This window comes from Triturus cristatus, chromosome 2_1 (assembly GCF_964204655.1).
Source record: "Triturus cristatus chromosome 2_1, aTriCri1.1, whole genome shotgun sequence".
Classification (NCBI taxonomy): Eukaryota; Metazoa; Chordata; class Amphibia; order Caudata; family Salamandridae; genus Triturus; species Triturus cristatus.
Genome location: NC_140581.1, coordinates 967,832,671 through 967,853,775, shown reverse-complemented (window position 1 = coordinate 967,853,775; position 21,105 = coordinate 967,832,671). Strand labels below are relative to the sequence as shown.

Genomic DNA, 21,105 nt, shown 5'->3' with positions numbered 1-21,105 from the left:
CTTGCTCCAGGTCTACCTTGAGCGAAGCTTTAAAAACACCAGAAGCCATGTTGGAGCGAACTTTCTTAAAGTGTAAACTCTGCTGACCAGCTTGCTGTGCGTGCATTGCACTAGCCTGCTGCGCGTGCATTGCACGCGAGCATGTGCATCAGAGCAAAGAGCACAAAACAAACCACTGTGCGGGCTAGGTACCAGGAGGACCGTCACCTGTGATAAATGTACCAGCAGGACGGTTTCTGGTATGTTCTATGTAGAATAGCAGTGCGTGTGATATACCACACAGAAGCTCGAATGTTGATTTAAGCAAAATCGTTTTCACAATCCAAGCCGAAGAGAAACGTGTATTACAAAAGGCTTCTCGTGAGAAAATCAGTTTGGCGAAAAGAAAGTCGTGCAAACCAGCGCCGAGGTGAGCATCGCCCAGGATTACTACCTGGCCGTGGCGTGGGCCATGTGCGTGTGTTTACAAAGAGAAAGGCCTCTTGTGAAAGCAGGCTACACATCTGACGAAACAACACGCCAATGGCAAGGGTAGAGCGAGCAAGACGGTCGACAGACAGACGAGCAAACAGGCATAATGATACACAAACAGGCTGAGAAGTATGTGAGCAGGTATAAACTGACAGACACACAGCAACATAGATGGACACACAGAGATAGACAGATAGATAGATAGATAGATAGATAGATAGATAGATAGATAGATAGATAGATAGATAGATAGATAGATAGATAGATAGATAGATAGATAGATAGATAGATAGATAGATAGATAGATAGATAGATAGATAGATAGATAGATAGATAGACAGGAGGGCTGGTGTCCTTCCACAACCACCTGCATCAGCGCCTCCCGGCTGCGGCTGGCCTGTCCTCCGGTTGTGTGCCACGGAGGGAGAGTGCAAGCGCCTCCATGTGCCGCTGCGGGCCTTCAGTGAGGAGCCCTCAGCTCCTCGGCTCCAGCTGCAGCCGCTACCTGTGTGTTCCAGCCTGTGTGTGCGCGCAGTGACATCTGAACCGTGCCCCCGCCGTGTCACTGAAACTGTTATGTCTTTGTTTTGGGGAGGGAGTGGGATGGGGGAGAGGGAGATATTAATTCTGTGCGATTACACCCCTCCCCTCCCCCATCCCTGATCGGCTCAAACGTCAGACAACACACAACGGACGAGAACCGTGCAAATAAACTTTTATCCCGCACAGCCTGGGAAGCCGTTTGCCGCCCACTTGCGAGATCCTTAACTCTGGCCCCCACCGTGCACGCAGCGCACCGCCGGCCCTGTGGACAAGCACCCGAGGGGATGGGTCCGTGCTTCCGGCGGCGCTCACCCCCTGATGCGGCTTGACAGGCAGCGGCTTGCATGACAGCGGCGAGGGGCCCTTGACTAGGTGTCTGATCTTGGTCCGATAGCGTCAGATGAAGGTCGCCGGCAGCGCCATGGCCGGGAAAGCTGCGGACAGCGCCATAAAATGGCAGCTCTGTTATGACATGTCGGCGAGGACCTGGTGGATGGTAAGTCAAAGTGGTGACAAGTTTTCTTCCCCTACCCCACCCCACTTATCCCTTCCAAGTGCGCGTTCCCCTTCTCCAAGTCCTCCTCCGCCGCTGCCATGCACGTGTGTGAAAACTAAAAGTTGGCGAAAGTTTCTCTGGCGAAATTCATACTGCAGAACATGTTCCACCCTACTTATAACCTGGTGTGGCCTGTCAGGAGAGAATCGTGTCGGCCCTGCACATGTCCAGCTTCAGCTTTGGGAGGGTGACAGAAAAAAAGCTTTAAAAAAAAAAGGGAACTCTAATTGCACAGGTCTCTCCAGCCTAGAGGTGTGAGACTGTGGAGGTAACACAAAGGCGGCAGACAGGAGGCAGCAGAGGTCGATAATTGTTTTAGAGTCGGGGCGGAACAGGGCAGCCCGGTCCTTTTCCAGGCTTTTCCCCACATGACAATTCACAGAGAGTTGTGTGTCACGTCTTGAGTGGCATCTTCATTAGTATGCCACCGTCCCTCCGCGCTTCCCCTTAATTTGGACGCCTCGCCCCTTACAATGAGCGCGGCAACCGGCGCAGCCACTGATTAACATGCATAATTAAATTTAGTTTAATGAGGCTGTGCACATCCAATCCGTTTCTTGGTCCGTTTTCAAGTCAGCGACACTTTCTGATCATTTGTATGCAGCAGTAAAATAAATCAATAGAGCAAAATAAAAAATATAAGAAATGAATGATATGGGGAGCAATTTATCCAGAGGTGGTAGGAATTTTATCAGTCAGAGAAACAGCGTTTGATGTTGAAAGGAGTACCCGGAACAAGTGCCGAGAGGAGTGCTCCTCGCCGTCCCCTCCCTTCATATACGGAGTTTGCTGTACAGACAATGCTCTCTTGTGCGCCATGAATGAGGCCTTCTCCTGACTGGCATTCCATTATGAATATTAATTTCATTCTTGAGTTGCTTTTGTATTTTTTTTTAGTTCCCGTCGCTGCCCCTTTTATTCCTCCATATAGTGCTTCTGCTTGTTTGTCTGGATAATTATTATGCTTGCTGCCCGGGCTGTTTTTTCACAATTAATACAGTTCTGGCACAATGGCCACTTTCTTCTGGTGTGGATAGGGTGGGAAGCACGTTGCACGTCACCGTCTCTACGCTCTATTTCAGTGGGGTCACTTTTCTGTAACACATTTATGTATCTTTCATATTTTTTTTCTGTTCGGAAGGATGCAGTTGTGCTTTTTGTTGCTCAGACATTAGGTCACCTTTATATGTAGTTCCTCGTGATTTGACCGGTGTCAGTTCCTGGGTGGGTGATAAACTTCTACTTTTGCAGTTGGTTTGAAAAGGCCTAAACTCACCTCGTTTAGTAACGAAATACCAAATTGTGCGGAAGAAGAGCTGCAATGAAGTTTCCTGCGCTCTGTCGCCGCCGCGACATTAGCTGCATAGCGCTTCGTGTGAGTTCTGTAGGCTGCTAGGCGGTTTCCTCTCCACATTATAGTGTTATTCGCAAAAGTAACCTGAATTGCTGGTTTGTCGTGAGTGGGTACAGTAACACTTAGCAGTCAAGGTGCTTTGTGATTGCGCAGGGCAGGGGGCGAACTGGGCGCTACATGTTAACACTGCGTATTATTATCAGCCGGTGGCTTCTGTTTACAGAGTGCTGCCCCTTTGTACCCAGTGTCACATGACGCACTTTTAAAAAGATCGCGCGCTTGCCTTCTACATGAACATGTCACACCCACTAAACACGTGAGGCGCAACATGTCTCGGTCATTGTTTTTGTTAGAGGAGGACGGTAAAGGCAGGTGTCACTGATAAAACCGCGTGAACACGGATGAGGAAATGTTCGAGGTGAATCTGAGGGGCACATTGAGTCACACCTATGCAGTGCCAGTGCACGGCAGTGGATGACACACTGCACAGCCACCGTCCAGTCTCCTATCCTGACACAGAGGCGTGGACACGTACTTATTTACACTAGGCAATGTGAAGCGCGTCATACGTCATGACGACGTCAGACCGCTTTACGTCGAAGTGACGCAATTAAGATTAACCCCTGCTAGAAAAGTGTTTCCGGGATACCCTGGGGAGTCGAGAATGGGCCAATCTGGGATAGTGAGCCCTAAAATGTCTAACGCTCCCGTGACAGAACCATCAGGTCCTTCGCTCAAACCTGACGGAGAGGATGACGGCGTTAGATATGACGTGAAAGGAGCACTGAAGAACTTGCACAATCTGTCCTCGGAAATCACGTCTGTTTAACATACTTCACTGCTCGTCAACTGTTCCCTCGATGCCGCCTACATACATAAAAGTTGTAAGGTATAAAGAAGGATGCTGTATGAGCATAGCTGACAACGTTTAATTGTATTTTCCTCATCGGTTACAGAGCATTTTTATTGTATAGAACGTTCAATATCTGTAACGATTTTGAATAATGGTATAAATAAATTATTCTCTGCATATCCAAGGAGTGTAGTGTAGTTCGGTTGTAATCTAAATAAAAACCAATCGACATGCAGCAGGTGTTTCGAAGGATGCATGATGGGGTTTTCAATAGACCAGTAAACGTTCCTGGCTTCCTGGAGAGGTCTGCGTGTACAGTCTATTACTAATAGACTATACATGTAGATCTCTCCAGGAAGCCGGAAGTACCCTAGCGGGGGATGACGTTATTTAAATGTGAAGTTTAGTTGAACCAGCTCTCAACAAGCGTGGCACGCGTCTGCCCCGTCTTCCGTGCGGATAAGTGGAGGGGGCAGGTGACGATTAAGTTCTTGGATATAACATATTGTAATTTTTGAGGCAAGTGTTTCAACGCACGGGGCACATTTTACTCTAGTTTTTAGGTGTGAACGCTTTTTGAATTGCATTTTCTACTTTGCAGCCAAACGTCTTCATTTCATTTGACAAGAAAAAGCAAGCACTGTTTCTAAATTTGCTCCATCTGTTTCCTATTCAAAATGGACATATTTTAGTCAAACACTAAGTGAAGTTTCTCTGTGAGTTGGCATCATTGGTGTAAACGGTGGTGATCTGACTAGAGCTCGTGCAGATGCCAGCTTCTCGCCGACCACTGACATTGCCCAGGTCATGCCCTGAGCCCTCCGAGGATACCCAGGCCCTCGAGGGCTGCACCCAGCCTGGCCACCGCCGTCAGAAGAAATGCTGGTCACACGTGACTCACGCGCAGACACATCTCCGGGTGAATCCTTCCAGAAGGCTCCTTTCACGCGCTTGTGTTAGTGTGGTGTGTGGTGTGTGAGTACGACTGTGTGTAAAAGTGTATATCTGTAAAATGCTTCGATGTTTGTAAAGTTCAGTGCTTTTGTGAGACTATATGAGCCTGTGCATGGGAGGAAATGTGGGGTGAGTATATGTGTGTTCTGATTGTGTGTGTAAGTGTAGGAGTGTGCGACTGAAGCAGTCCTGAAAATTGTGTGTGTAAGTGTTTGCATAAGAGTTTGATAGATATATCAGAGTGTGTGCGCAGATGCGTGGATTTGCATGAATGTGCGTGTAAAAGTGTGTGCAATGCATGCCAGTCTAGGAGTGTGACAGAAATCGCCTGCATCGGAGAGAGACTGCCGTTGCGTGACAGTGTGTTTGCGTATGAGTGAGAGAAAAAACGAAAATAACAGTGTGTTTCATCGAGACAATGAGTTTCAGATTGTGTGGGAGAAGATATACGTGTGCGTGTTTCGTACGCACAAGTGTGTGAGATTCTGCGTGTGCGCCTGCGCTATTTACTAGTCGGAATGGATCCAGACAATAAAACAGAAACGTATCCAAGCCGGCACCTTTCACGGGGGAAAAAACATCCACCAATTTACAATGCACGTTTACATATCCTGGTTTAAAGCAGGTTTTATATGCTGGTTATAAACCCGAATTATACTCCCCTGGACAGGCTGCACGAATCGCGGAAAACGAACAGAGATGTTGAGTGTAATTTGACGACGGCATACACGGGACCGTCTAACACCTACACACAACCGCACAGCGCACACACAACGGGGAACCCAGTCAGTAGACAGGGAAGCAAAAACTCACTGGTGTCTTAACCAACACACGACCCCACTTCCAATTCAACCAAGTCCAGCTGGGGAGAGGTCGTGTTTTCCATTTAATACAGTCACGGTACTTACACCCGATGGACCGTTTCTTCAGAAACATGCTTCTGTGTAAAACAATCAATGCCTTTTTTTGGTAGGCAGAAAAACCCATATCATGTGCTTGGCATCTCTGTCCCTAACAATGACTTTTCATGTGACTGCCTGCAATAGAAATTCTACCCAGCCATGCTGAGTCTGCGATACTTATTCACAAGAAAACAGCGTAGGCGGGGGGCGCTCTTCTGGACATCTTGTGTGGCTGCGAGACGTTTATATCAGGTCAGCAAGTTGTCAAACTCCGACGCATACCAGCTAGAAAGCGAGAAAGTGACATACACTGGTCAACTGTCATTTGCCTCAGGGCACACGTCATGAATTACCATTTACCCAGTTTATTGAACAGGTTTCAGTCTCCTGCCAGATATTTTTGACTAGTATACTAGCACCTGTACACACAACTCTTCATTCTACGAAGGGTCTTTTAATTCGTTTTTTTTTTCCGAACAAGCGCTTTAATCCTGCTTCGCTGCGCTCGGAAGAGGAATGCGCCGGAAGCGAGTATCCGCAGTGTCGGTGAAACTAAAGCAGGTAGAACGCACGTAGGATCAAATACATGTTCCTGGAGGCGAGCTTCTCCGAGTAGGGGCTGCTGGGAACGTGAAGTGGTCGGGGACTGATTGTGTTTGTCAGCGGCGTTCATACGCCGTGCCGCAGAAAACGGACGCACTAAAATGCACTCGGCCCCCCTCTAGTTTCCGATTCGTGCGGATGTAGCTAGGCTTCCTCGCAGCGACATCGAATGAAAACAAGACGGAGTCTCGCAGGGCTGGTGAGCAGAGCTTTTAGGCTAACGAATAATTTGGCCAGTGGCTTTCAGGGCCTTACTAGGCAGCGATTCGGGCAAGATCTGAACTCTGCAGAGAGGTGAGGAATAAATACGTGGATTTACACGCGTGGAACACGCGCAGTAATCCTTGATTTTCAGTGGAGAACGGGTCATTTTTTTTTTTGTTTGCGAGTCGGTGTAAAAATCTTCACTATTACTGACTGCAAGAAACATTTTGAGTGCCTTTCCCCGAAGTTGGTGGAGTTCTCAGTTGTGCCAGGAGTCCAATTTGAGCTGTCGACGTCGGTGGCTATATCCCATGTGACAGAAAACACCCCCATTCGAGGGCTCAACGCAGATATGATAGAGTGCATTACTGTTTTTTTATATAACATCTCATAGTGCCTTAGGCACGAGCCGTTCCCACGTGCTTAAACAGCAGCCACTATCATTATATTACGTAATGATACTACGGAAGGATGTATTTGAAGTTGTATCCTGCAATTCACCACTTGTGTTAGTAGTAAACGTTTAACTCGCTGAGCAATCCTGAGGGATCCTGTGATGCTTGAATGTACATCGATAGAGTCACATTTTAGCTCATGTCCACACGCTTTAAATTAATCTGTCTAGCGTCACACAGACACACCTGCCTGCTGCTGATGACGACCCACAGTGTACGGTTGGGACCGTCGTGTATCCCCCAGTGTAGCCGTAGTGTTGGGGGAGGGGGGGGGGCTTTCGTTTCCCTCCCGTGGAGCTCCGATGAGGAAGTTTCCACTTAACCAGTAAGAGCAGGTGGCCTCTCTTTGCAGGGCGTTCAACAAATTGTAGCACGGTGTGTTAGGTGGGGCTGAGGTGGGGCATGTGACACAACATCTCATAATGTGAGGTGAAATAATGTAACAGAACGAGGGCAAGATATAACAACGTAACAGACGCTAACAGTTGAGGATGTCTCTAGGGGCCAGATCTACAAACAAAGTTGGCTTGTGATTTCCTAATTAGGAAACCGCAAACACCGATGTACAAATGTGTCTTAAACATATTTTTGCGATTCCCTGTGGGTCGCAAATAGACCTACTTCATTAATATTCATGAGGTAGGTCTCGCTTTGTGACCTATTGGGAATGGCTGCACTCACAGGGGTGCTGGCCTACTGTAAATACTGAGTAAATAATTACTACAGACCATCGAAATCATTGAATGGCCTGAGTCTGTTTAAGTAAAAAGCAGCAGTTCAAGTGACGGCTAGTTAATATGTTGTTCTAATTTTGATAGGCCCTAGCTAGTCGTCGGTAATAGAGCTTAACCCATTCATCATTGTCGGCCTATTGGGGACAGCAGACCACCATGTCTGAGATTGCTATTTAAATAAGGCAATTTTTTTTGTAATGCAGCACATTTTCCTTAAAGGTAAACAGGCTGCATTTCAACGATAAAAATGAAAAGCTACGTCTTCATTTTTTAAGAGTAGGCAGTGGTCCGTGCTCTTAAAAATGTTGGTGCCCCCATTCACAAAGGTGAAGGGGTCCCATGGGGACCCATTCCAGTTTGCGAAAGGGTTACCACCAACTTAAAGTTGGTGTTAACTGCAAATGTTTTGCAACTGCATTCCCAGTCGCAAAACATTCCTACAAACTTGTGCGACTCGCTGTTAGGAAGGGGCGCCCTTAACACACCCCTTCCTAATAGCGACTCGCAAACCCTATTTTGCGAGTCAGTAATACGTTAAAGACTAGCAAAAGATGATTTTACGAGTCGCAAACGGCTCGATGGGCTGTTTGCCACCAGTAAAATGCATTGTACATCTGGCCCTTCACGAGCTGTGATGCAGACTGATTAGAAATCACGCTTCGCCTTTCGCTTGGCCGGTGTGAATTGGGATGTAGCTTGGGCAGTAATATTGGGGAGGGGGTGGAGACGTGAGCTTCAGATTTTCCAACAATCACGCTGGCATATAATGTTAAAATACATTATACAACAAGCAGGGCACACAAGAGGGCTTTAAGAGGGCAGTGGAAAGCAAGACAAATGCGATAGGTAGAGGTACTAAGTGAGAGAAAACATAATATTTTGTAAAATAACCAACATTTCTAAAGACTTCCAAAGCAGAGAGGGAGAGAGTGTGTGTGCAATTTTGTCTGTGTTTATGTAAAAAGTCCTGGTGAAATCCGACAGACACCTCACCATAATTGACTGAAAGCACCTGTACCCAACTATTTATGAGGAAATACACTTATTAGGGGGTGTAACACCCCAAACTCCTCGTCTGGAGGCTACGTCCACGGGTGTGAAGGACTTCAGAGGCAAGAAGTTTGTTGAGGCAGCCAGTGTATTTCACTTATCCTTTAGTCTACCTTTACAGGCAGTAGCGGTCCGTGGAGGGAGTTCGGTGGGCAGTGAGGCGGGTCGGGAGAGGGGCAGGGTGGGGAAATGTAAACACCGGAATATGGATGAACGGAGGTAAGTACACATTTAAATAAATAAAACTAATTCTTTTGCGCGCGCTGCATCGCAAAATGCGATGCAGCGCGCGCAACGAAATTCGTTTTATTTATTTAAATGTGAACTTACCTCCGTTCATCCATATTCCGGTGTTTACATTTCCCCACCCTGCCCCTCCGCCGCCTCACCTCACCGCCCCACGGAACTCCCTCCACGGACCGCTACTGTTTACAGGTTCAGTCACGTAGCCAATGTGAAATGGTCCCTAGTGCAAGGAAGGACAATCCCCCTCCCACCTGGCTGGTGTTTGAATTAGAAACTACAGCATTAATCAGGGTTTAATGGGCTCCTCAAGCCCTTGAGCCACTGTGCTACTACACCAGCTGCACCAATTGAAGCTACGGCCTTGCCCAAGCTATATTTAACTTGAGTAACTTGTGTGCATGGCTTTAGAGTCAAAGGGGCCTAGTAGGATGGCGAGCGGATTGCTCCCGCCGGTCCGGCGGTAGCCACTGCTGGCCCGGCAGGGGCGATCCGCCCGCCTTCCTACCATGACTAACCCCCCACCACATTAGGATGGCTGGGAGGTCTGCGGTGGACGGAAAGACCGTCCGTCGCTTTTCTGCCAGTCGACTTTTCAACCGGGCAGCAAACTGCCAAAATAAGACATCGCCAACCATATCAGGATGCCGGCGGAGAGCAGCCTTTCCACGGCGGCGTTGCCGCCATGGAACAGCATGTGGTTTTTGCTGTTGGGGGACTGTAGCGGGCCCCCAGGATGTTGGGTGGGTGGGGGGTGCATTTGCATGCCCAAGGTGTCAGGCACCGCGCGGTGCCTGCCACGTTGTTCATGCAAATGCACTACATGCATTTCTTACATTGCGGCAGGTGCTGCTTACAGCACTGCACGCCGCAATGTAACAAATGCGTGATGCGCCCGCCAGTGTGGCGGGTGCATCTTAATTTTAATGGCGGGACCGCCGCACCTATGGCAGGCGGTCCCTTTTCGCCGTGGCGGTGGCGGGCGCCCGCCATCGTAATAGAGCCCAAAGTGTGTGCAACAGACAGTTCATGAACACATTCAGGGCCGTAAAACAAGACTCTACAACCCTGGCAGCATAGGGGAACCTCCCAACCCCTTTAGGGGTTTCCAATCATCAGGGGGCAGCAAACAGACCAAGGTCAATGAATATCTGTGGAATATGGAAAGGGCCTCTGGAATTAAGCATCAGGGAAGCACAAGAATATATGTCAGAGTTTACTGAATTATGCGGCAAGAAAAGGAAAAATACGCGGGATAATGCAGCACATTTTTTGAGAGAATTGCCTAATTAGTTTATAATTTTTACACATGGTAATACTGTCTGGGCAAAGATTATGTGGCAAATTAGGCAAATCCATCTTTATACAAAAAAAGCAGCGGCAGCAGAATTGCATAACACTATTGGCCCTGAAAGTGGGAGACTTAGGGGCCACTTATCACATTCTGCAGGGGGACACCATCATTTTGCGTTACGTCACTGAACACACTGGATAGAACACAGCTGGTCATGTAACTGATACTATGTCTGTGATTTTGGAAAGTATGGGCAGTATTTAAGTATTTATTTGCAAACCACAATGCACCAGTTTACTTCTGACAAGAGAATCTTAGATTGACATAAAACGTGACAAAATCAACATTCAATATTTTCATAAAAAACGTATGTACAGGAAAAAAATTCAAGGTCAACATTGCCCCAGCCCAGAGCCCATTTTATTTATTGGCCAGACATAAATGCTGACAACTCTAACCCGCTTCCATGGCTTGTCATCATGCTTATGTCATCCTACTACAGTCAAACACCCACATTCTACAATCGCCCTTGGGCAAACATCAGTAGTCGCGGACCAGATCCCCCTTTTGCCCCATGGGCAGGGAAGGATTGGCCTATTGTGCAATCTGGCAGTGCCGGAAGGGCTGATCTGGCAGGTCAGTGGGTCGGAAGTTTTTTCGGGTATATGTGGACGAGCTTTGTGGTGTGGTGGGCTGGTTTTTACTGTTTACTTCCCCAATATTACCACAAACATTGCCTCCAGCACACAGTCTTCCATACCTTGCAAAACATATATACAGTGTATCTTTACAAGTTCATATCTAATTTTCAAAATGTGGACCACTTTTTTAGCTATCTTAATTTACTAGGTGGGGGGGTACTTTTATTTTGATGACTGAGCATATATTCAGTCCTGGTCCACCCTCCCCAACCTTCTCATGTTGGGGATACAGGGATCAGAAGCTTGCCCCCCCCTGTCCTGTGTCCCCAAAAGCTGCCAATCCACACAGTGACCCACATTAGAGGCAACACTGTTTGTGAAGGGCATTAATGTGTAAAACTGTGAGATGTAAAGTTCTCAAAAAATCTTTGAAAAACACTAACTAGAGCAATACTAACCCCCGCCCCACGCTACGACCAAAGAGAAAATGAACACATTTTTAGCACACTACCTATTGAGAACAGAGTAACTCCAGACATCAATATCACCTCAAAGGCAATATTTGCAGGGACATGGTGAGTGGGTCAATTAAGACAGCCGGCAGGCCATGGAGGTATCAGAGGAGCAAGGAAAGAGGGTGAAATTCTAAGACCCCAGGACCACCGCAGACACAGACCTGATAATATGTTCCCAGCCCACCACCAGCGCTTAATTTGTAGAGTAATGAGGCCCAGTGCCCACAGCACTGCTCAGATGCCCGGTTGAGCGCCCCAAATACTATCATCTGAAATCTACGTCAGGCACTTTAATCCACCACCAGACACTCCCTGCCTCTTTATATCACTCTTGCAGGTTCTTCCTTTCTCCGTTGGTGAAGGTTTTTCTTTCTTTCTCTTCCTACTTCTTTCCCATTTGTATGTTTTTCCCTCTCTTTCACTTGGGAAATGTTTGATGAGGGAAAATGAGTGTTGGGCCCTAAAACTAAGTGCAGATGGACCCCAACCAGCTACCACCGTCTTAAATTAAGCACTACCCCTGCTCCTATCAGGATGCGCAGGGGAAACCTTATGCAGCTTAAGAGCAGGGGGAGCCCGAAGCTCTAGGCAACGTCCACACTGTATTTAAAGTGACCAGATGTTGAAAACCAAAAACCGGGACAGTTAGCAAATGTAGAAGAAGAACTACACAGTTACATGAGCAGAGGGGCACAAAATTACTTAAATGACAGCGCGCATCAACATAGAAACACAGACAATGAGGCACTAAGGAACTAAAATAAAAGAAACTTTTAAACCCAGCTGCATATGTGTTATTTAAATTGTGCTCTGAGAAGAGTTGCTAATTGATCCCTCCTTTGAGCACATTAAAATCTGGTCTCTATGTTTTCAGTTATCTTCTCTAAAAAACTGGGACCAGGGCCGGCTTTAGGGCAGTGCGGCTGGTGTGGCCGCACTGGGGGCTGACCGGTGGAGGGGGGCACTAACCTCAGGGCGGGCTATGTGTTTAGCAATAATTTATGATTGGGGAGATGAGGGGCGCTTTTGCCCGGTGGAAGTGAGAGAATTCGAGGAGGCGATCACTGGGTGTGGGGATGCCAAAAATGAATGTCGCACCGGGCGCCACCAGCTCTAAAGCCGGCCCTGACTGGAACATAAGATACATTTCGCAAAATCTTTCAGGACACTTGGTGGAAAACCGGAACTGTCCTGGCAAAACCGGTATGCCTAGACAGCCTACCTGTATTGGACATCCATGGACATAGTGCCCCAACTACCTGCCAACGTAATAGGGCCACTCCCTCAATTGTTGGGATTTATGGAGGTGGGGGCTGGGTGGGGGATGGGGGATCACTGTCATTCATCCAGAAAGCCAGAAGACAGTAGCACCATGTCGTATAAAAAGCAATTCAATCTCAACGTCACGCACGGAGAATTCTTTGCAAGCAGACATTATCTGACTAAACTTTCAAAGTGCTATCTTGGTGCTTTGGCACTCCACAGGCTGACGCGCTATATTGCAGTTGGCGACATAACACAGTACTGAGCTATTCTTTGGAATGCTGGCATGTCACCATATGGTAAATTAATTACTTACAAATTTATATGTAGTGGGTTCAGAGTTTATGGACATAATTTTAAAAAAAGCATTGGCAAAGCTAATAGGTCTCACCTTTGAGAGCTATAGGCTTTGGAAATGTTTTGGCGCTATGTCGTACAGCAGCATGGATGATCTGCAGTGTGGTTGAAACTAATTTGTGAAAGTATTAAGATGCAGCAAGGACTAACGCGCTTTTTTATTTAAAAGTCCTTTATCCCTAGCTGGTCCGTGGTCAGAAGTATATTTTTTAGGGGGGCATTAAACATGTGCTCTGTTGGTGCATTCTTTCCAACATACTGGTTGTACTATATCTATGTCAACCTACAGAATATCAAAGTACAAATATATCAGGATAGAAGAGTGAGTGGCAAGTACATCTAGAAAAGTATTTATCTACTATTTCTAACTCCACATCTGCGTACCTTGAAGAGCAATATATCGCGTAGGTAAATATGTGGAGTAAGGTATAGATAATAAATACTTAACTGGCGAAATTTGGATGCGATTGACTGGCCTCGATAGTCTGTGCCATCAATATTCTAGTTTCGGTATTCAGGTGCACACTGTGTGGTTCTGTGTGAAGGAATACATGGATTTTTAAGGTACATATTAAAGTACACTCAATTAACTTTTCACAATCCAACTTTAAATCCTGTAAATTAGATGGAATTTAAAGTAGATGGGTATAAAGTTGTAAAGTAGCTGACTCACAACTTTGTGTATTTTCTAAACTGTTCAAGCTCTGTAAAATGCAAAGTTCATCAAGTTCTTTTTTTAAACAAAATAGGTTGGCCTTAGCTCAGAGGCCTCCCTCCCACACCTCTTACTTCAGGTGGTGGATGTCCGGCCTCCACACTCAAAATTCTTTTGCAGGAGGAAGCCCTACCTGGGACATTCTCAGGAGCTCATCACACCTGGAAGGTCCAAAAAGATAAACCTTACCTCATGTTAATTTAGGAAACCTCATCAACTTCTTAAAGAGTGGATATGAGAATCTGGGTGTACTATATGATATGGTTGTGGGCCTTATCGTGGAGTACACTCACAGATACCATCTTAAGTCCAGTCAGTATTATTTGCTCAGCCTTAGCTCAACCCTGGGTAGCTGTAGCTGCGAGAAGTAAGGCTTGACAATTGAATTTAGTGTGAAGCATTTAACAGCACTAAACAACGAAATAAGAAAAATCACACACCAATAAAATTCCTATAAATAGAGCATATTTTTATGAATTTGAAGAGACCTTGATCATTAAAATCCACTGGAGGGTTTCGAAGATACAGATGTAATAAGCTTTTTTCACTTTTAAATGTAACCACACGCAAGCATTGTTGAGTAAAAAGGTTGCATACTTTTGAAAAGTTAATGCGGGTTATCCGGCCCAAGTTGGGAGACCAAATCCAACAGGGAGGAGGTCTAGAGGGCCAGTATGGATGCTTTGGCACCCTTTTGGCAGCCTGGCTACAATGCAGGCATGCTTGCACCATGGTGCAAGGGTGCCTGCTTTGTAAGGAGGATTGTTTTTCTGCAGGAGGTGCACCTTCTCCCACAAAAACAATCTGCTGAGGCTTTTTCCTCTATCTATGTGTGCTGCAGAATGCAGCACACATAGAAAGAGGAAATAAACAGGCGTAGGTTTTTGGCGCTTCCCAGGTCTACCACTTCTGCTAAATCTGGAAATGCGTGAAAGTCCATAGATGTTGTATGGGAAAACCCAAGCAACACCCATGGAAACGCTTCCCTGGCACAGAGTAATTCTATCCAGTGATTTGTGCTGGGTTCCATTACTTGAGATTTATGAAGCCACTCAAGGTGGCCTTATGTGGCCTCATAAATCTCATTTTTAATTGTTGTCGCTCTTGCACCATATTGCGTGGTGCAAGAGCAATGCAAAGAGGCTCGTAAATATGCACCCATATGTCTGAGTTAAGTGTATATAGCTCCCTGCCACAGGGATCTCTAGGCCTTCCTTAGGGGAGACTTACATATATCCCTAAGGGAAATGGTGGCTCTGCCATTAGGTGTAATGGTAAAGTCGAACTAGCAGTGTAAAACACTGCCCTGTCAGTCTGCAGTGGCAGGCTGGGGTCCATTTTGTCTTTGTCACATGCAGGGTGGCACAATAATGATTGATTTTGAATTTTATAAAGCGCAATAAATGCCCTTGGGCGTTTTGGCGCTGCTATCTGAAAGAAAGGAAAGCTGCCTAGGATAATTTAATGGAGAAATGTAAACAGCCAAGTTTTAAGTGATTTTCTGAAAGCCAAATAATTGCATTGATTTCTCAGATGCCAAGGCGCTTGATTCCAAAGGCGAAATGTGACATGGGAGAAGCTTCTGCCTCCCCAAGAAGCTTTGTGAATCAATAGAACTGACACTTTTGTGGCTGTGACTGATCCGAGCCATTTATTAGGAATATACCAAGAAATGTTATTCTTCCGGAATTCTGGAACATTTTGATTGAGCATTTTATGTGCTATACAGAGTGCTTTAAAGGCAACTCTCTCTTTTATGGGAAGCCAATGAAGCTCTTCCGTAGCCTTGGAAAGTGATTACACATGTTTGATATTTTTGAGGACTCAGACTGATGCATCGTGCAGTCTCTGCAGTCTACCCAGGATGCCCTTCTGAGCCTCCATATCGAGGGCATTGCAGTAATCTAGCTTGGATCGTACCAGGGAGTTGAACACAGTTTTTTTTGCAAATCATGGGGTAGGAATGAAAGAATTTTCTTTAAAAAGTTTAAAACAAAAAAGCAGGAAGATGTAAAATGGCCGGTCTGATCTCTAAAAGAGAGATTACTGTCAATGATGATTCCCAGGTTTGTTGCTTTCTGAACTAGAATAGGAAGAGAGCCGAGGGATTGTGGCCACCAGGAATCATTCCAAAAGGACATATCCCCACCAAAAAGGAGCACCTCTGTCTTTTCAGAGTTAAGTTTCAAACAATGAGAGCTCATCCAGTTAACTATAGCGCTCAAACAGTTGTTATATCATAGGGCAACCTTTTCCATATTTTTAGTTGTGGATTCCACAATTTGGGTGTCCTACGCGTAGGAGACAGTGGAGAAGCCATAGGATCTTATTAGTTCCAGCAGAGAGGCTACAAATATGTTAAATAATGTAGGGCTCAGTGTGGAGCCTTCCAGAACTCCACAGGGTGGGAGACAAAAGATTTTGAGCTACATATTAATTCTTTGTTCCCTGTTATCAAGAAAAGAGCATAGTAGCTTGAAAGCTGTACCATGAACACATATCTCCATCAACCGGTGTTTCAATAGTAAATGACATACCATGTCAAAGGCTGCAGATAGGTCCTGAAGGACCAACCAGCCTTATTTCCACTGTCCAGCATGTCCCTAATGTCTTCTGTAACTGCTACTAATGCGGTTTCAGTGCCATGCTATTTCCTGAAACCAAATTGGGCATTGTCGATTATGTCATTCTGATCTAAAAATGCTGAGAATGAGAGGTTTGTGTCTTTCTAAGACTCTTGCTAATATGGGAAGGTGGGATATGGGCCAATAACTTTTTTCCTCCAAAGGGTTAAGAGTCAGCTTTTTTATTGACAGCAAGATGGAAGCTTTCTTCCAATCTGCCAGAAAGTAGCCTGACTTTACAATAGTATTCATAAGACAGGCCAGAGGAGCGGCAATATATTCTGCCATTTCATGCATCACTCAGGCTGGACATGGATCCATAAAGGATCCAAATTTAGTAATGTTTATTGACTCAGTCAATCATTCCTTCATGATGGAGGGGAACGTTATGCTTAATCATTGAGTGAGAGTTCAGGAGTGCACATTTACATTTTTGAGTTTGCGTTAGCAAGGCGGTTTTTGAGATGGTCTTATTAAGCTGGCAAGAGAAATGACATTTGTCACAAGTATATCTTGATAGACATCAGAGTTGAAATGGTTACCAGTGTTTTGTATTTCCCCGTTTTTAAAATTGCGTAGGAATTCAGAAGAATACTTATGGGGAGGGGCAGAGTTGTGGGCGCCAGGCGCTGTCCGGGCGCGGATCGGCACTGACGGGTTTGCCTTTGGCACGCCTCCAGCATGCCAGCTGTATGATTACTGTGCGGATGCGGTTGCAAGATATTACTTCTGTGGTGTGAAGGATGGCAGAAGTACCTGCCGTACAGTCCACAATCAAGAATTGGCCCCCGCACTGCCGGATCCCCGAGACAAGACGCACCGCTCACAACTAAAGTTATAGGCCAAGATGGCAACTATAACGAATCGTCAGCTCCTGAGTCATTGAGCATGCAGACGAAGAGAGGGGAGTGACTGAACTTAAAACTCATTTTTTTGCCTGATAGCTTCGTCTTGCACCCCTCTGGCATCGCGCCGGGACACTCTCAAGTATCCGAGCGCGCTGAAAATGGATATAACATAACATAACTTACCTGAATATCTGAACAGCCTTCTCATATTAGCGACTGCTCCCTCTAGGTACTTATGAAAGCCACCTGACCCGCATTGGCACAATTTGGCTGAAATATTTCGACCCTTCACTAGGTGCAATGGACCAATAAAGCATCCATATAAACACCTGCAGTCACAGTTTTAACCTCATCCCTCTCCTGAACAATAAAGATGCAACACACAGGAGAGTAGATCATTTTATTCACTTCATCACTCATGACTGTCACGTACCAGACATTCTTCCTCCTAGTGGAGGACAGCTGAGCACCTCAAGAACTGGACACTCAGGTGTTAAGACCTGATGATGATGCTATCCACCTAACCACACCAGCGGAGAATCAAGATATACCGCACAATGTGCTAGAGTGGTTGAGAGTCTCCATCATAGTTTTTTTGGGACTCCAGAAAAACGACATGTGATTCATTCTCATTGATTATAAGCTTGTAAACCCAGGAAGCCAAATTAATCTCTGCTTCTCCCGCCCTCTCATACTTTGTTCATCATGAGCAAGTTATAGCCCACCAAGCAAGGGGGGCGTGCCTAAAGGGCGGTGGCTGAGTCCGCAGCTATTACGGAGTCTATGCTAGAAAAACAAGTGGGTTAAGTTAAAAGATCAGACTGGGGTCCAGCAACCCCTCAAACCTCCGCAGGCTCCCCTGCATGTGGCCAGTTACTGATAAATAACGCAGTGCTGCAGCTTACATGTCTTTGGTACCCTGGGTACCATACATTATGGACTACTTAAGTCAGTACTTGCCAATTGGGTGTACTCAATTAAATATAACTTTGGTATAGGGTTAAACACTGACAATGACAGAATTGAAAAGCCAGCAGCATCAGTCCAAAAATGTGGGGGTGAACATGCAAAAAGATGCATTTCCTTACAGTGGAGTTTCCTAATTCAACCTAACTTCATAAGTGAAGTTTTAATTTAACTTGCCACTAATTTAAAATAACATTACAGAGAGCTTGGAGTATATCCATCACAAACGTTTTGGGAAATTAGTGGCGAACACTGTGTTTTTAACATTTTTAGGGCTGCAACAATGGTAAAAATTAAAAAGAATTTAAATGTCATCTTAAAGGGAAGTTGGGAAGGTCCTACAATGAATTTCACTATAAGGTTGTGACAAAATGTAGAAAGTTCAATTACATTTGATCAAAGCGCCAGTCAAAACTACATGGACTTGAAGCAAGCTCTGACATTGGCATACACCCAGACACACAAAAGGATTGAGAAGTAAGAGGAATTCGTCCCACTTCGCCCTCCTACACAAATATCTCAAACACAACTTAGAAGAGGGACTATCTATTCTAATAGCTGACAACAAATGTGGGGAAACACACAGGAGTGTTAAAACTGCCCTCACACACAGCAATCTGTGTCATGATTCATCATAGGGCTGCTAACACACCTCAGCGCAGACCAATGCAGGAGGTGGAGCAATAGGGAGGGGGAAGACAATACAACACAAAGTGACAATGAAATGGGATCACAGGTAAAGATATGTGCAGATATAGTGATTAAAACTGGTTTCAGGGAGTCCCTATTGCAATTTTAATACTGGGTACCCTGTCCAGAGTAAAAATGGACCATGATGGATGATGGATTGGGGAGCTTATAATGAGACACCAACCCCTCCACTCTGCAAAACCATCTACATGTTTCAGCCGGTCAAATGTAATTCCCCGGCTTCCATCAGGACTCGCAACAATATGATTCCATGGGTACAAACCCTACCTCCTTGTGATCCAGGGGTAAATGATATACACCCCTCATAGTTACAGGCAGGTTGTGCAAAAGGTGTTGAGCGAAAGGAGCCCTTTGTTAAAAATCGACCAGCAAGACAGGTAGGCACGGTAAAGGATTTGGGGCCTCATGTAGGTAACATACTATTTACCGGGGATGCATTATTACCGATTCGGTAAATACCGATTCATAAATACCGATATTTACCGAATCGGTAATAATTACCGATTATTTACCTACATACTATTTACCGATTCATAAATACCGAATCGGTAAAATTCGGTATTTATGAATCGGTATTTACCGAATCGGTAATAATGCATCCCCGGTAAATAGTATGTTACCTACATGAGGCCCCAAATCCTTTACCGTGCCTACCTGTCTTGCTGGTCGATTTTTAACAAAGGGCTCCTTTCGCTGAATCGGTAAATCCCTTCCCATTCATTCCTATGGGCCTGGAGGCCCATAGGAATGAATGGGAAGCCAGTTACTATTACCGATTCGGTAAATACCGAATCGGTAATAGGGGAGGCATTATCATGGGTGGCAGGGTGTCACATTGATACCCTGTTGCACCCCTGATTCGTACATTTGTGCACATGTGGCGCACATACATGCCCTAAGGGCATGTATGTCTGCCACATGGCACTTTACAAATAGCACAAAAATGCTTTTTGTAAGATATTCGTCATTTACCATCAACTTGTAGTTGGTGGTAAATAACGAATCCAGACACCAATAATGCACTCACTTGAGTGCCCCCTACATTGCATTTCTGGATTTGGTATTTACCGAATCGGTATTTTACCGATTTCTTAAATTTCCGATTCGGTAAATACCGAATCCAGAAATCAGCCACCTACATCTCAAGTGCCTCAATAACGGTCGGTAACGGGATATTTACCAATTTTCGGCCGTTACCGACCGGTATTGAGGTACCTACATGAGGCCCTTGATGTTTTGTGAGCCTGGGATGGGTCCATTCGTACCCTGCGGCCTGGCTGAGGACACATTTTCCATCTCTAGGTAGAGGAGTCATAGATGGACTGGTAGCAGCACTGCCTCTAATGCTCTGAGTGGTGGTTTCATGGTTTGCATGTAGGATCCTGCTCTGTTATAACATCTCTCTTTGATGTTGCTTCCATGGTACCTACCATTTGGGTACTACAGGGTCTTTCACTTCCTTTTGTGTACTGCAGACTCCTTGCATAGAATCCTCGAGATGGCAAGATGGCACCCTATATATATATATATATATATTCACTGAAAAAACCATAGGTTTCACACACGTTATAGTTAGGAATTAGCATTTAAAAAACCTTGCAAATTCAGTGAAAAAACCATAGGTTTCACACATGTTATAGTTAGCTGGACATTTTACTGATAAAAAACCATTGAAATTCCCCCGTTATAGTTAGTGCAGGCAACTATAACTCACGCGACCGCAATCCTCTGCTGATGCTAATACTGTATTTAGACACTTATTTGCCCATGTCTTCTTCCATTAAATTTTAGCTATACATATATTACAAATATTTTTTTTTCATAAAGACACATATGTCATCAGCAGAGGATTGCGGTCGCGTGAGTTATAGTTGCCTGCACTAACTATAACGGGGGAATTTCAATGGTTTTTTATCAGTAAAACCGTGCACGCACAGTGAGCACGCGGCGCGCTTCGCGCACCGCGCGCCCACTTTACGCAGTTAGTGCCGTGCACGCACGGTGGGCACGCGGTGCGCTACGCGCACCGCGTGCCCACGTTACGCACATGGTGCACATGGAGGACATATTATGCGCTTCGTTGGGAAAGGTAATCTTTCATTTTTCCATATATTACATATGGCATGCACAAATGATGCCCTTCGGGCATCATTTGCACACGGGGTGGGGAGAGTATGGATAATTTAAAAAAAAAAAAAAAAATTTTTACCATACGCGTAATCGGCGAAATTTTCGAAAAAATTAAAATT

General features: G+C 45.5%; 1 protein-coding gene across 3 annotated transcripts in view; it reads left to right on the top strand.

Annotated features, from left to right (window-relative positions):
* Nucleotides 1-1,316: 1,316 nt before the first annotated feature.
* NFIB (nuclear factor I B) overlaps nucleotides 1,317-21,105 on the top strand; it is a 630,357-nt gene continuing 610,568 nt past the window's right edge. The window contains exon 1 of one of the 3 annotated variants that reach the window (XM_085633719.1): nucleotides 1,317-1,510. In XM_085633719.1, coding sequence (XP_085489845.1) covers nucleotides 1,415-1,510 — 96 coding nt within the window. In that variant the 5' untranslated portion in view covers nucleotides 1,317-1,414. The remainder of the gene's footprint in view (nucleotides 1,511-21,105) is intronic. The other 2 variants (XM_085633741.1, XM_085633700.1) reach the window with 2 other exon arrangements.